Source organism: Dama dama, chromosome 24 (genome assembly GCF_033118175.1).
Source record: "Dama dama isolate Ldn47 chromosome 24, ASM3311817v1, whole genome shotgun sequence".
Taxonomy (NCBI): domain Eukaryota; kingdom Metazoa; phylum Chordata; class Mammalia; order Artiodactyla; family Cervidae; genus Dama; species Dama dama.
The window spans coordinates 13,654,160-13,672,200 of NC_083704.1; the positions used below are offsets into that span (position 1 = coordinate 13,654,160).

The following is an 18,041-nucleotide window of genomic DNA, read 5'->3' on the forward strand; positions in this document are numbered from 1 at the left end:
CCAAAGAATAGCAAAGAGAGATAAGAAAGTCTTCCTCAGTGATCAACGCAAAGAAATAGAGGAAAACAAGAGAAAGCGAAAGACGAGAGGTCTCTTGAAGAAAATCAGAGATACCAAGGGAACATTTCATGCACGATAAAGGACAGAAGTGCTATGGACCTAACAGAAGCAGAGAATATCAAGAAGAGGTGGCAAGAATACAAAGAAGAACTATATAAAAAGATCTTCATGATCCAGATAACCACAATGGTGTTATCACTCACCTTGAGCCAGACATCCTGGAATGTGAAGTCAAGTCGGCCTTAGGAAGCATCACTACGAACAAAGCTAGTCAGGGTGATGGAATTCCAGTTGAGCTATTTCAGATCCTAAAAGATGATGCTGTGGAAGTGCTGCACTCAATATGCCAGCAAATTTGGAAAACTCAGCAGTGGCCACAGGACTGAAAAAGGTCAGTTTTCATTCCAATCCCAAAGAAAGGCAATGCCAAAGAATGCTCAAACTACCGCACAATTGCACTCATCTCACATGGTAGTAAAGTAATGCTCAAAGTTCTCCAACCCAGGCTTTAACTGTGTGTGAACCATGAACTTCCAGATGTTCAAGCTGGATTTGGAAAAGGCAGAGGAACCAGAGATCAAATTGCCAACATCTGCTGTATCATTGAAAAAGCAAGAGAGTTCCAGAAAAACATCTACCTCTGCTTTATTGACTACGCCAAAGCCTCCAACTGTGTGGCTCACAACAAACTGTGGAAAATTTTTCAAGAGATGGGAATACCAGATCACCTGACCTGCCTCCTGAGAAATCTGTATGCAGGTCAAGAAGCAATAGTTAGAACTGGACATGGAACAACAGACTGGTTCCAAAGTAGGAAAGAAGTAGCCAAGGCTGTCTACTGTCTCTCTCTGCTTGTTTAACTTATATGCAGAGTACATCATGAGAAATGCCAGGCTGGACTGGATGAAGCACAAGCTGGAATCAAAATTTCTGGAAGAAATATCAATAACCTCAGACATGCAGATGACACCACCCTTATGGCAGAAAGCGAAGAACTAAAGAGCCTCTTGAGGAAAGTGAAAGAGGAGAGTGAAAAGGTTGGTTTAAAACTCAACATTCAGAAAACTAAGATCATGGCATCCAGTCCCATCACTTCATAGCAAACAGACAGCGAAACAATGGAAACAGTGAGAGACTTGATCTTTGGGGGTTCCAAAATCACTGCAGATGGCGACTGCAGCCATGAAATTAAAAGATGCCTGCTCCTTGGAAGAAAAGCTGTGATCAACCTAGACAGCATGTTAAAAAGCAGAGACATTACTTTGCCAACAAACGTCTGACTAGTCAAAGCTATAGTTTTTCCAGTAGTCATGTATGGATGTGAGAGTTGGACTGTAAAGAAAGCTGAGCGCCAAAGAACTGATGTTTTTGAACTGTGGTGTTGGAGACGACTCTTGAGAGTTCCTTGGACTGCAAGGAGATCAAACCAGTCAATCCTAAAGGAAATGAGTCCTGAATATTCACTGGAAGGACTGATGCTGAAACTGAAGCTCCAATACTTTGGCCACCTGATGTGAAGAACTGACTCAATGGAAAAGACCCTGATGCCGGGAAAGACTGAAGGCAGGAGGAGAAGGGGATAACAGATGAGATGGTTGGATGGCATCACCGACTGGATGGACATGAGTCTGAGTAAGCTCCAGGAGTTGGTGATGGACAGGGAAGCCTGGCATGCTGCAGTCCATGGGGTTGCAAAGAATCGGACACGATTGAGTAACTGAACTGAACTCAAACCGTCAAAAGGTATGTATGGAACAATCACAGAAATGTGAAAACTGAGTATTTGATACTGTGGGTTAATTATTTTAGATGTGGAAATAGTCTTATAATTGTTTTATAAAAAGATGTTTACTTTATTTTACATATATGAAGGAGTGTGTGTGCAAACAAACACATCCAAGTCCAGCAGGAGAATAAGGCTGGAGCAGATAGTTAGGGATACAGATGAATAAAGATCGGATATGTACTGATAATTTCTTGAAGCTGGGTAATGGGTGGTGAGGGAGGTTTGTTATAATATATTCTCTACTTCTGAGTATGTTTGAAATTTTTCCTTAAAACAATTGTGGTAATTTGAATCATTTTACTCTCTTGCTCAAGACCCTACAATGAAACCCCAATAAAATGACAAGCAACATCATAAGAGCAAAGAAAATGAAGCAGAGCAGAGAGTATGTGAAATCAGCACTGATAGATAGTAACAATTTCCTATGAGATGCAAATAAAAAGGATGGAAGGCTTTTGAAGAACAGTATCACAGAAAAGCTGCAACTCATTCTATGAAACAGCAGAGAGAACTGATGTACCCTGCAGAATGACAGAGAAGCAACAACTTCTAAGCTATTAAGTACAGGGCTGATTAGCAAGAACAACTGGAAACCCATGGAAGGATTCCATCATTAAGCTCATCCCACCCTCAACTCAGGGAGTTCAACATTTTGCATACAGGTATGCAAGTGCATTCTGTAAAAATGGAACCACCAGAAAACAAAAAATCAGTTTTTTGGACCATTTAAACTTCTGTTTGCCAAAATTAAAATTTAATAGAAGAACTAGATGAGAAAGTCAAGGAAATCTCCCAGAACAGAGAATAAAAGGAAAAAAAAAAAACACAAAACTTAAGACAAAACATAAAAGACACAGTGAATCAATCTAGGAGGTTCAATATCTGACTGTAAGCAATTCCATAAAGTGAGACTAAAACTAATCAAGAGGAGAAACTTATTATTATTAAAAAAATACCTAAACAAAATAAGAAGACTTCCTAGGGCTAAAGAAAACCAGAAGCTTACCGAAGTAAAATAATCATACTCCAATAAAAGTTTTTTAAAAATAAGTAAAATAATCCAATAGGAACAATAAAGAATGCTTTCAATTTAAACTAAAATAAATTTCAGTTAAATGATTAGAAATTGAAAATCAAAGTGCTTCAAAATAAACACCAGATTTCAATATTCACAGGAAGATACCATGTTCAACAGCACAGTTAATCTTAAATGGTTAACTCTTAGTTATTAAAAATAAAGTCTGTTCCATACAAAGTTTAAGAGAAGCCAAGAAACTTGGTAGTCTCTTAAAATTTCTAGGTAGATATTAACTCACTAGAGTTAGTCACTCAGTCACGTTCAACTCTTTGCAACTCCGTGGACTATAGCCCACCAGACTCCTCTGTCCATGGGATTCTCCAGGCAAGAATATTGGAGTGGGTTGCCATTCCTTTCTCCAGGGGATCTTCCCAACCAGGAATTGAACCCAGGTCTCCTGCATTGCAGGCAGATTCTTTATCATCTAAACCACCAGAGAAGCTCTATTAAATAACTAGTTAAAAGATACTTGAAGACTCTTACCCTCTTCATCAAAGGGATCTTTAAAAATTCAAGACTTTCTACTGGCACAAAAACAGAAATATAGACCAAAGGAACCAGACAGAAAGCCCAGAGATAAACCCACACACCTATGGACACCTTATTTTTTGACAAAGGAGGCAAGAATATACATTGGGGCAAAGATATTCTCTTCAATAAGTGTTGTTGTGAAAACTGGACAGCTATATGTAAAAGAATGAAATTAGAACACTTCCTAACACAGTGCACAAAGATAAACTCAAAATGTATTAAAGACCTAAATATAAGACCAGAAACTATAAAACTCCTAGAGGAAAACATAGGCAGAACACTCTATGACATAAATCACAGCGAAATCCTCTATGACCCACCCCCTAGAGTAAATGGAAGGGAACAACGGTAAACCTATGGCTGATTCATGTTGATATTTGGCAGAAACCAACGCAATACTGTAAAACAATTATCCTTCAATTAAAAATAAATAAAAACAAAAATTAACAAATAGGACCTAACTAAACTTAAAAGCTTTTGCACAGCAAATGAAACTCTAAACTATTCATATATAAAGGTGAAAAGACAACCAACCCTCAGAATGGGAAAAAATAACAGCAAATGAAACAACTCACAAAGGATTAATTTCAAAAACATATGAGCAGCTCATACAAGTCAACACCAGAAAAACAACCCAATCAAAAAATAGGCAAAAGACCTAGACTGACATTTCTCCAAAGAAGACATACAGACGGCTAATAAACACAGGAAAAGATGCTTAACACCACTCATTATCAGAGAACTGCAAATCAAAACTACAGTGAGATTATCACCCCACACCGGTCAGAATGGCTGCTCATCAAAAAATCTACAAACAATAAATGCTGGAGAGGTTGCAGAGAAAAGGGAACCCTCTTGCACTGTTGGTGGGAATGCACGTTGATACAGTCACTGTGGAGATTCCTTAAAAAACTAGGAACAAAGCCAGGACTATGACCCAGCAATTCCACTAATTCTGAGGAAATCAAAACTGCAAAAGACACATATAACCCAATGTTCGTTGCAGTTCTATTTGCAATACCTAGGACATGCAAGCAACCTGGATGTCCACTGACAGATGAATGGATAAAGAAGCTGTGCTACATATATACAATGGACTCAGCCATAAAAAGGAACACATATGAGACAGTACTAATAAGGTGGGTGAACCTAGAGCCTATTATACAGAGTGAAGTAAGTCAGAAAGCGAAAAACGATTATCATATACTAAGGCATATATACGGAATCTAGAAAGATCAAGAACCTACTCGCAAGCGGCGATGGAGACACAGACACTGAGAACAGACTTACGGACACAGTTCAGCCGGGGGAAGGAGGAGAGGGTGGGAGGTATGGGGAGAGTACCACGGAAACATACATCACCATATGTAAAACAGACAGCCAATGGGAATCTGCTGTGTGACTCCGGGAGCTCCAGCTGGGGCTCGATGAGAACCTAGAGGGGATGGGGAGGGAGACAGGTGGGATGCTCAAATGGGAGGGAACGGGGGTAAACCTACAGCTGATTCATGTTGATATTTGGCAGAAATCAATGCAATACTGTAAAACAATTATCCTTCAATTAAAAATAAATGAATTTTAAAAATTCTAGACCTTCAGGAATTCAGTGAAGTAAAAGGACAAACACAATTTAAATCACTATTTGGTATTAATAAAATTAAATAACAACATACTTCATAATAACCATAATATCAAACTAAACAATAAATGAGGCTCATAGGATTATTTAAAACCTTTAAAATGTCATCATTTTAGTTAGTTAAAATTTCACCACAGTTACAGGTTGGTTACAACAGCTGTCAAGAACATCAACTATACATTCTACATGAACAAAGAAAACATGTAAACCTTTTCATGAAGATTCAGGTTCATGAGCAACATCATGTTTGCAGATATGTTGCTACTGATGTCCAACACTTTGCACCCAGGTGGGCAAATGAGTCTGTTTCAAGATTTTCAATCTCAGTAACTACTACTTTCCTGCCTTTATTGCTGTTGAATGCCCATTTTTTTTTCTCCCTTCTAATTTACTTCCTCTTCTCATAGACTTTTTTTCCCCTTACTGCTTCTAGAAGAAAAGTTTGCCCTTTTGGCCAGTAAGTTAAAGGGCTACTTCTTTCAGTGACTTAAATTATTGATTCAGAGTGTATCACATAGAACAGTCAAGGGTTTGGGAGGAGAGAAATCTATTCAGCATTAATTTCTTGCTATTGTTATCGATTCCCCAAACCAGTAGTTACATGTCAGATTAGAATGGTCCCAAAAGGCTAAGGGAAAGCCAAGGTTATATCATCACTTATTTGTCTTTTTTAAAAGATTCATGTTTGGAAGAATAGACTGTTTTGAATTGTTTAAAGTTTAGAAACAATCTATTTGCAACAAAACCTTATTTCTTTCCAGTCACTCTGTAGCATAACAACAAAAGGCCAAATTCCTCTTGTGAGCTTCTGAGGCAGATTTCAAGGCTCAGTGCCACATAATAATCCTACAGGTTTTTAACTCTATCTGGTTTAACTGCCCAGAGCTACTTCACAATCATCTGACTGCTTTGTTTTGTACCCTTGGGTGAGGATAAAGACAACTAAACAAAAAGGCACCTGAAAGCTATTCCCAACAACTCTTCAACTGATAGTCATTACAGTGCTTCTCAAATCTGAATTTGCCTAGAAATGAAACTGTTAATAAAATCTTTCATATGTCCATAAAGTTACATTTTTAACAGATAACAGACTAATAACCAGCACACAGAAAGAGAAACTATAAATGAAAAAGTCAAAAGCAAAAAGCTGAAGCACAGGGAACTCTACCCAATACTCTATAATGACCTATAAGGGAAAAGAATCTTAAAAAAGAGTGGATATAAGTATATGTAACTGATTCACTCTGCTGTACAACAGAAACACAACATTGTAAATCAACTCTACTCCAATAAAAATTAATTAAAAAAATAAAATTTAAAAAATTATTCTCAAATATCTCTAAAACATGCACCCAACCCAGGGATCAAACCCAAGTCTCCCGCATTGCAGGCAGATTCTTTACCAGCTGAGCCACCAGGGAAGCCCACGAATACTGGAGTGGGTACCCTATCCCTTCTCCAGGGGATCTTCCCCATCCAGGAATCAAACCAGGGTCTCCTGCATTACAGGCAGATTCTTTACCAGCTGAGCTACCAGGGAAGCCCAAAAGATGCACAGGGGAAAAATAGTCACCTAAAGATGCCACAAAGCAATTCACAGTAAAGAAAATATAAACATTCAAATATATGAAGATGATCAATGTTATCACAAAGAAGACAGATTTTTTTTAAAAGGGTGAGATATTTTTTACCTATCTGATATGCAAGTTTTTATAAGATTAACAATCATGAGAACTGAAACGAATATAAGATAGAAGGCACTGTTGGTGAGAAGTTGTAAAGCCTTTTTTGGAAGAAATTTGCGAGAACTAAAACAACTTGAAGTGAATAAAAACTTTGATCCACAAATTCTACTTCTAGATTGTTTTTAAAAATGTGTGTGCAAAAATATATGTGCACATACACACACACACATATGATTTGTACAAAGGTGTTCATTTCAGAATCATTTAGAAAAGTTATACGTGATTAAGCAATCTGAACTTCCAAAGACACAGATATTTATGACACACATCCATACTACGGAGTACTATGCAACAGCGCAAACAAATGAGAACAGTTACATATGATGACATTTTTAGAAAAATCCACTGTGGCTGATTCATATCAATGTATGACAAAACCCACTGAAATGTTGTGAAGTAATTAGCCTCCAACTAATATAAATAAATAAATAAATAAATAAATAAATAAAAATTAAAATTAAAAAAGAAAAGAAAAGAAAAATCCACCACTATGCACTATTTAGCAGACACAGTAAACAGCAAAAATATGTTGAGAATGATACCATTCATGTAAACAAAGTCAAAACAAAACTATTTTGATACTTAATATGACTGTAAGGCAGAGTAAAAGGTATGAAAAAAAAAACTCCATACTAATAAAAGTGTTCCTCTCTGCTTATCTCTAGGCTTAGGGTTTAGAGGTGGTTAAGAGGTGGTTCTTTATTTACATTATTTGATTTTTGAAAAAGAGAAGATACTAGCGTATTAAAGAATAAAAAACAAAATACGTAGGGAATAGCATAATCCAGTGCTGTATGTATTCTCAAGATACTAGTATGATGCATGTATATTACATGTGAGAGAGACTAATACACAGAGGAGTACATATGAAACTCTTAAGAACTATAAACCCCAAGATAACCTGTTACTGTTTAGATTTTTTATTTTTTAATAAACATGTATTACTTTATCACTAAAGTCCAATAAAAGCATTTTCATTTTAAAGAAGAGAATATGTGAGAAGGTTATTCTCTGAGCTTTATAAGAGGTTGTTACTTTGATTTTTTAAAAAAATCAACACATTCCTAAACGGTCTGAATGTATTTAGTATTATTGAAAAAAGAAAAAGTAAGTAAATATACACTGATAGCTACTGAACCTATAATGTTTAAGAAAGAAATAAAATCTGGATACAGTCCAAATCAAATGCAACATTTAGAGCTGCTTAGAAAATAAGGTTTAAAAATAACAATCAAATCAACTTGGCAATGCCCTTAAGTATATGAGAACTTAATTCATTAATTTTGATGGCTTTTGCCTTAAAAACTGGAAGTTAAAATTACATTGTTGTTTTTATTTCTATAAGGACATATAAGAGTTACATAAATTCTTGAAATAAACTATAATATGCAAAATCAGATTTACTATCATATTTCCATTAAAATATATAAAATTATTTAAATGACTGTTTACCAATATGATTTTTTAAATATAAGTTTACACCCTATTCCTCAGCATCCCAAGGGGATAAATTCTTTAGACAGAAGTCATTCAACAGTCATAAAAGAAGGCTGAAACTGTTAAAAACTTCCAAATACAACCAGCCTTCCTTAAGAACGTAGTGAAAAATACATGAAACACTTCTGAAGTAACCTCAATTCCCCTTTGTACACATCTCTGGTGTTGATGCGATTATAAAGTATATATACCTCTAAGCATCTTAACAAAAGGTTTAATAATGAAGAAAAAAAAAAAAAAACTGAGGTACTAAATGTTACAAAGGACAATACCAAAGGCGCATTTGAGGCTCTAGATTTGATTCTGGTTTGCTCTGTGCCTGATTCTGGGACTTATAATCTCAACAAGCCTTAGTTTCCTAATCTGTGAAATGGAAATACCGAAATCCTCTGTACACTTCATTTATTTGTACCTTAGGAGTTAATGGACAATAAGTACACTCATGTGCTTTGGAAAACTAGACAGCAGTATAAAAATACATTTTAAAAATTATTCTTATCACAATAAAACACCAGCAAAATCAATTTTTTTATCAAACTATACCTGTATAGAATTCGTAAAGGACTAAATATTTTCTAGAGAACTACTTACTAGAGATATTGACAAATAACAAGCACATCAAGTAAAACAGTGTCTATGGCAAGCCATTTTGCCTCTTTATCTACTTAATCACCACAGAATTCTACTTGTTGTCAAATACAACAGGAATTTTGTCAAGCTAGGTAACTCTGTCAGATCTGTCATTCTTCCAAAGGCCATGTTCTCTCTTCAAAGCTTCTGCATATTTTCCATGTTTCTTTCAATATCCCTTTATATCCACCACCGAAGACTGAGGGTTTGCTTGGTAAGATGCAAGGTAAACTGTCATATTTGCCAGATTTCATACAGACATATCAAGTAGAAAAAGATATCAATGACAAGTACACACACACGTGTATATATGAACATACAAGTGGTGTGTACACACACACACACACACAGTGTCCTTCATTCTTTAGGGAGAAATACATTTCTTATACAGCAAATGACCGTCACTTTAAAAGGAAGTGTACAGCACAAGCAAAAGAAGAAAAATAAATCTTACTCACCATCTCCCATAGCCATTCAGATGGTCCAGGGAGCTCTCTCAAACCGAGAGGTCAAACAGCACAGCAAACAAATGCAGCTCGTGCCTGCGCCGCGGGCTCGGCCTGCAGCCTGCAGCCACCCTGCAGACACCCGGAGCACTGTGTGACCCAGGCCGCGCCGCAGCTCTGCACCGCAATAGCCAACAGCTGCTACTCCACTTCAAAATAAAAGTCTGGGGTCTTCCTGAAAGCCCTGTCTCTGCAGCAGAGCCTCGCAGAGCTCGATCAAGATTATTCTTTAACTGCATGTAAGAGGTTAGACACAGGTTGTGGTATTTCTCCTTGTGCTGCCTGCCTGAAATTTAATGCAAGAAAAGCTCTGGGAGCCAATAAATGCCATCCCACTGAGGGACTTTTAATGCAGTCATCAAAACACAAGGCATGTGTTCAACAATCATTTTCTGCTTCCCTAAAGATATCCATGTAATCAGTAGCAATCACATGATCTGATGGATTAACTGATTTCTGCCTCTTTTAGAGGTTTTCATCCCTTTGTCGTTACCTTTTAATATTTACAACGGAAGACTGCTAGAAGCACACAAACAGGAATAGCCCAGTTTCCATGATTAACTGCTCTCATTATGCAGGAAGCATTTCTGGCTGCCGTAAACAAATCACGTCAAAGGCAGCCCATCAAAGGCTGCTCTGTGTGCGGACAGCAGGGCCACACGGAACAAAGCTTGCTTCTGGTGGAGACAGGACCCAGCCAGTGCGCAGCTGCGGGGACCCAGAGCACCCTCCATCCACGCTGCACGGCCATCGGCACACGGTCAAGCTCCGAGAAGGCCCTGGGGCTCCTGGTCACAGACAGACACGTTTTTCACTCAACCTAAGGAAAGGGCTGCTTTCCTTTTCGCCAAAGGGTACATTATCAACAAGACTGCCAGTTACCTTATTGCCTCGTATAGCCAAATATCAAGGTAATTTCAAAGCCTAGTTTCTATGCTTTATTTTATTGCCAATCTTCTACAACAATTATTTTCCTAGCAACTGTTTTCAAACAGAGAAGCTGGGAGATATTTTACAATGATTACATGCCAGGACTGCATTCGGTCCTACACACACACTTGACAAATCAGAATTATGCAGAGTTTTTTCAGTGAAAAAAAAAAGAAGACTTGCAGTGACAGCCACCAACACGTCCGTGTTTACATCTCGGTGAGCGTAGGAGCCTGTCTAGAAAGCTCCATGATGACACCAGACCCAGCCATAATCACAGGGCGCCTGCAAGTTTCAGTCTTTTCCTTCCTACAGTGCTGCTGTTGCCTTCTTTCAGCCATGATTTGATTAATTTTAAATCCAGTTTCCCTCTAATAGCAGAGTTAATTCCACTGCACTTAAGGATTCTGCCTAACTTACTCTATAATGAGAATTAAAGTTAGACTTGAAATACCCTCAAGACAAAAAAAAAAAAAACAAACATGCATTTCTCACTATTCCCAAATTACACGATACATTCAAATCTCTGGTAATAGAATTTGCTCTGTGTTCTTGAGTGTGCTGAACTAATGCTCTGGAAAATCAAGTCAAAGAGTGCAAACAAAACTTAGAAGGGTACAGATATGGCAAGCATGAAAGAAATCAGAGCCAAAAGCATGAGATGCAAGGCTATGCGTTAGGACGTGATAAGGGAAAAAGAGGTAGATGGAAGAGGAGATAAAAAAGTAGATCATCTTCCCAAACAATAAACGTATATAAGGTAGTTTGAGGTCATATCACTACCACTTACCACAAGCTTCTCCAGCCTAAAATCCTCCGTATTCCCAGGAGTCTATCAAGACTCCTCCTAAGGCCTACAAGCCTGTCACACCGTGGTTCCTGCTCACATTTCCCATTAGCTCTCATACAGATGCTCTCGCTTCCAACATAGTCCTCGCCACACCAGGTTCTAGTCAGCCCTGGCCTCCTCCACTCCTTTCTTCATACAGATGAAGATCTTTTCCACCTCTCGGCCTTTACGACCACATTTTCTCTGCCCAAAGCATTTTTTACCACCATGTATCCAATGACCAGCTCATTCTCCTTTATCAGGTCTCAATTCAAATATGTCAATGCTCAGAGAGGCTTGCCCACCCTTCTGTCTAATGTGGCATCACTGAGTTAACACCTCCATACCCTATTTACTTCACCCAATGACTGTGTGGACGACAGACTTTAAACTACAGTGGCTCTTAGACACTTATACCACTTTTACAACAAATCCTCTGGGTTGGATTTTGTTTGCATTTAGTAAGATGACTTTTTCATCCCCAAACAACCTAAGTCAATATAAGAAGTATGGTATTTCATTATTATAGTTTCAGGCAAAGACAACACCAGAAGTTTTTACTTCTCATAACAATTTTCTAGTCACAGAACATCAGATGAAACAAATTCAAATTAAATACCAGGTTTGGCTGAACTCACAATAATTTTTTTCCATATGTACACCAAGTGGGAGAGAGAAGAGGTGGTATCTTTAATAGCTCTTCATTCTGTTGTGTGCATGAACTACTTCTACAAGTTTCCATGTTGAGCCTTTATTCTGACCTAAATGTTTTCCTGTCTGTAACTTTATTTTCAGGTTTTAGTTTGAGTGAACAGTAATGATGAGCCAACAAAGGACTGAAAATTACGTGGGGAAAAATTGTGCAGAAATTAAAAATGGAGTCAAATAAACCTTCATTACATCATTTTAGGTATAATCTTACTTGCTGTTGTTGCTTAGTCACTAAGTCATGTCTGACCCCTTCGCCACCCCATGGACTGTAGCCGGCCAGGTTCCTCTGTCCATGGGATTCTCTGCAGGCAAGAATACTGGAATGGGTTGCCATTTCCTTCTTCAACTTGCTAGTTATAAAAACTGGTTTTCAGTGCTCAATTGACATATTTTTCTACCTGTGAAAATTATTCAGGCATCTTGGGTTGGGATGAAATATACTACAATGTTAGGACAAATTAGGAAACTATTCATTTAATGGCTTTTTCACTTAGCAGCAAGGATTTTAAGGAATAATTTAATTTCAGTAAATTCATTAGACAACGAGTAGTTGTATTTTCTTCCATTACCAACTGCAATCACTCTGGATATCCATGTGTTTACTTATTTATGATCTCTCTCCCTAGAACGTCGGTTTGTCTAGGCTGAAACTTTAACTGTCTTCTTCACTCTTGGGACAAAATCCATTTACATTTTAAGAAGACCACTCTCAATTCCGGTAGAAAGCAGATTTCAGGGGTCAAACACAGAACTGAAACCTATTGCAGTAGGTTGCAGGTAAAAGCTAAAGGAGATTTACAATAGGGTTTTAGCAGTGGAGATATGAAAAAAAATAAGCAAACTTGACACATATTAGGATTTCAGAGATAGAAATGACTAGTTAGAATGGGAGATCAATGCTAATTATTAATAATTCTAATCAGGAAAGTTTCTAGCTTGAGTTGACGGTGGTGCCACTGACTGAAATGGGTAAACTGGGGAAAGAACAGATTTGAGGAAAAGGAAGAGAACAGGCTTTAACTTTTGGACCTGTTAAGCCTGAGATACCTATCAGGCATCCAAAGGGAAAGGCCACATCAAGGTGACAGGCTCTGAGATGTAGAACACAGAGAGATAAATGAAGGCTAGAACTACACATTTAGGCGTCATCAGCAAATAGTTACCACGTAAAGCCTTTGGGCTGGATTAGATCACTGAGAGAGAATAAAGACAAGGCAAGAGAGGCCTGGGCCCTGGGACCTGCCAACATGATAAATGGGCTTTCCTCTTTCAGCCTCTTAATAACAACGCTGTTACAGTTATTTTTCAATGATAGTACAATACTGTCATCAAAATCATCTTGACCAATTTTTACACACCAAAATATATATTATGGATTTTTAACGTTCACATTTGACTATACTTTCAATATTCAGATTATAATCTCCAAAACAAAAGGATTCCTGAAGATTTCTCCCCAAAAGACATAAATGCCAGGTACTAACCCTAAATCTCCCTGTTTATGGAGAGATAATCAAAAGAAAAAGAAATGAGAGCTAAAAGAATAGGAAACAAAAAACCTTCTATCTTTTGAAGGTAACAAAATAACCTCACAAAATACAAGAAGAGCAATACTTTCAAAATAAATCACAATAATAAATATCTTAAATTTATAGTATATATTGTATTTTTCTTAAGAGTTGTGACTACACAGTCTGGAATACACAAATGAGAATGTGCTGTAAATGGTACAAAAACACAATTCCTTAATTCAAGGAATTTTAACAATTTGCCATCTTTTTGCTCTTTCTGGTTTCTATGGAAATGGACAGAGGTAACTGCTGGAAAAATAAGAACAAAGTACTTAAAACACCTTCTATTCAGAGAGGAAGAGTGAGAAACAGCTGGCAATCAGGGTGAAGATTGGTAGTGCTGAAGTCAATTTATGCTCCTGTAACTAAGTTTAGATTAGGGTAGACACAATCTTTTTAACACTAAATTCTTACTACATCTGCCTTAATGCAATACAACAAGGCTTAGTCTTGGTTTAACCTGGAGAAAAATAACTAAATTACTTAGTAACTAGTCTTCCTATCACCTGACTATAATAGTTCATACAACAAATTTTTTCTCCAATACCATATACATGGTTAAGCTAAGTATACTATCTTTATGAAATAAACCTATTTTCCCAGGTGCAAAAACTACCTTTGCAAATACTATCTTTGGAAATAGAATATATTATTCACATATACAGTTAATTAACACTTAAGGACTGAAGGTAAATGCTACCCAGTAAGATGAAATACAATTTAGCAACCTTACAAAAAAAGAAGAGCAACCACAAAATCAAATAAATACTAGATACCAACACCAAGCCTCCTTGAATTCCAAGGAGGTCTCATTCTAATTAAACAGCCAAAAATGATTATACTGGTGAAGTTCCTATGTCTGTGTTTCTTCACTGGTATCATCACTGATAGTCTAAACACAGGTGTAACACAGTAATCAACCCTACAATTTCTACTAAAAATCAGTAAGTAAAACAATTACTCTGCTATCATAGGCAAAACATTCTCTAACATAAATCATACCAATGTTTTCTTAGGTCAGTTTCTTAAGGCAATAGAAATAAAAACAAAAATAAACAAATGGGACCTATTCAAACTTACAAGCTTTTGCACAGGAAAGGAAACCATTAAAAAAAAAACACAACAACCCAGAAGACAACCTATGGAATGGGAGAAGATATTTGTAAATGAGGCAACTGACAAGGGCTTAATTTCCAAAATATACAAACAGCTCATACAACTCAATAACAACAAAAATAACCCAACAACCTAACTGAAAAGTGGGCAGAGACCTAATTATATAATACTCCAAAGAAAACACACAGATGGCCAACAGGCACAAGAAAAGGTGTTTAACATCACTAATTATTAGAGAAACGCAAATCAGAATGGCAATCATTAAAGAGTCTACAATGGAAACAACCTACATGTCCCCTGACAGATGAACGGATAAGGAGGACGTGGTACAGACAGACAATGGAGTATGATCCAGCCATAAAGAGAATGAAATAATGCCATTTGCGGAAGTATGAATAAACTAGAGATGATCATACTAAGTGAAGTTAAGTTAGAAAGAGAAAGACAAATGCCATACGATATCACTTATATGTGGAATCTAAAATATAAAGCAGATGAACCAATCTATGAAACAGAAATGGACCCACAGAGAGAGAACAGACCTGTGGTTGCCAAGGGAAAGGGAAAACAGGGGAGATGAACTGGGAATTTGGGGTTAGGAGCTGAGAACTATTATATATAGTGGATAAACAACAAGGTCCTACTGTATAGCATAGGGAACTATATTCAATATCCTGGGACAAACCACAATAGGAAAGAATATAAAGAACGACGTATATATGTGTATAACTGAGTAACTGCAGAAATCAACACAACACTGTAAATCAACTATACTTCAATTACAAAATAAGTTAAAAAAATTACTCGAGTAAAAAACACATTTCATGTATAGAAGGACACAGAGGACAAGGGGGTCATCGTACCTTCAACACAGAGGATACCAAAAATAAGGTTAAAGAATAATACCATTTTACACAATTAACCCATTATTAAATTTTCACTTATTCCAAAAGAGTCAGAGGACAGGTATTGATCAGCAGAATATAAAGATTTTGTTACTGTATCCTAACCAAGTTTTAACCCACAAAGTCAAATCTGCTGACTCAGTGATATAATGGTTGACCTGAAAGCATATTTTAGTATCCAAAACCCTGCTACCTAATCTCAGCAATGTTTGAGATGCCCAGGCTGGATGCATGAGACAAGTGCTCGGGGCTGGTGCACCGGGAAGACCCAGAGGAATCGGGTGGAGAGGGAGGTGGGAGGGGGGATCGGGATGGGGAATCCATGTAACTCCACGGCTGATTCCTGTCAATGTCTGAGATCTGGAGTAACTTAACTATTCTTACCTTTGCAGGCACTCAAAATCATACCGCCGGAATTTTGCACTTCATCAAATTTGGCAAGTATCATTTCTAATCTGGGAATAAAGAAGAAATTGTTTATTTTACATATACTTTTAATTAGAAACAATTTCCTTCACCACTTCCCTGACAAAAAAAAATCCCAGGGATTCAGTTAGTTGTATACAACTCTCTTTTATAATTAACTCACTTACTGAAAGCAAACACAAAACCCATCTATTCGGTAGAGTCAAATACAGGTAGCACTCTACACATTCACAGGTATATTTGTAAAAAGTTAACTTTCAAACAAAGGGGATTACAATGTAAAAATAAATAAGTTACGGGGATATATTGTACAACGCAGGGACTAGAATAACCATAAGTGGAATATAAAAATTGTTCACTGTTATGTTGTACACCCAGAACTTATATAATACTGTACATCTACTATAATTCCACTTTTTTAAAAAAGACAACTTTTACAAAAAGCAGTTTCATAGTTTCATCATAAAATTCTCTCTCCAAACCCATCAAAAATACTTTAGTTCCAACCTTACAATGAATCCACTCAGTCACCAAGACATTTTTTTAAAGTACATAAAAATCATACTAAGGAAACTTAAAGCAAACATAAAAACAATGAAATACAAAATGTAAGAAATTAAAGTGATGCTGATGTGACTGATAATCTAATGTTAAATTTTAACTCAATACCAACTCTATTAATTCTCACATTCAGAATAATTACCTTCTACATTTCTGCTATAACTTTTAATTAAAAATGTGTTTTTTATTAGAAAAGTAATATATACTCATTACAAAAGAAAATTAGGAAACACAAACAGAAACAAAAAACACACAATCCCACCACCCAGAGAATTTATTCAACTGACTGCTTTCCAATTCTTTATATTTATATATAAATTTTCTTTGGGTCAAAATGCGATCATACTGACAGCACTATTTTTTAATTTTCCAATATTATATCATGCTATGATTTATTCTTAAATTTATGACTTAAGAGATCTAAGTAGGTCTTTAACTGCCAAATGTTTTTCTGACATCAATGTTTCCTGTCATAATTTCACTTCTAAAACTTTAGTTAAGCCTTAGTCCACATTCTGTCATCTTTTACTTGTAAACTGAGGATGAAGATACTGTTTGGTTTAGAAATTTTTTTTTTTCAATTGAAAACCTTCTAGAAATTTATTATAACAGGATTTCTAAACCTTAAACTCATCTCATAGTCACACATCTGAAACCATTAAATTCAACAAATATTCATAAATCTGAAAGTACTTCAGTCAAAAGACACTAAGTCCCTTCAGCCTACAGAGCAGTTATCTTCCAGAGAATTGAGCAGACACTATACAGGCTGCCCAGACAACATGTGGACAAGATGAGCCACTGAAGGGAAAACAGGAACTGGAAGATAGGAGTTCAGAGTGAATACCACACAGGCCACAAATCTCTTTGGGAAAAAGTCAGAACAAGATGTTAAGAAGCATGAAATTAGCATGCAATTATTCAGTAGCAAAATGGGAGGAGGAAACTAAGGGCTGAAAGCTCTGAGAGAAAAGATGGTTGGTAAGGAATTGAGGTGGGAGACATAAAACAGCAAGGAGTGAAGATACAGGCAGCTTTAATGGGAAGAGGAAATACTAGCAAATATAACAGCAATAGGGAGAAAGACAGGAATAAATAATAAAAGGCTATTAGAAAATAATAATATAACTATTTAGAAAAACAACCTTATTCAAAATGGAGGCTACATAATCTGATGGAAAATGAGGAAACAACGTAAGGGCAGAAGGAAGAAACTAGGCTCTTTTAAGTAATTCAGGAAGAAAAAAAAACTAGGCAATTTAACAGAAGGCAAACACAATAGAGGCTGGAATATCCAAAAGCAACTTAGAAGGTCAAAGGATACAGGTATGTAAAGCTCTGGAAGCTTCTGATTCAGGGTAAGGATAGAGACCAATAAAGCATTAGGATGGAACTGGAAAAGAAACTCTATCTTTAGTCCATATATAAGTTTAGAGTCATAATAATAAATCACAAATACAACATGAAAGAGAGCATTAGGTATCTCAGAACATAATCTCTTTTCTGTATCAGCCAATTAC

General features: G+C 36.6%; 1 protein-coding gene across 7 annotated transcripts in view; it reads right to left on the reverse strand.

The window, feature by feature from the left end:
- CLASP2 (cytoplasmic linker associated protein 2) overlaps window positions 1-18,041 on the reverse strand; it is a 170,350-nt gene that overhangs the window by 127,297 nt on the left and 25,012 nt on the right. For 6 of the 7 annotated variants that reach the window (XM_061127700.1, XM_061127698.1, XM_061127697.1 and 3 more), the window contains exon 7: window positions 15,919-15,989. In XM_061127700.1, coding sequence (XP_060983683.1) covers window positions 15,919-15,989 — 71 coding nt within the window. Of the gene's footprint in view, window positions 1-9,424; window positions 9,573-15,918; window positions 15,990-18,041 lie in introns of those variants that run through there. The other variant, XM_061127704.1, reaches the window with a different exon arrangement.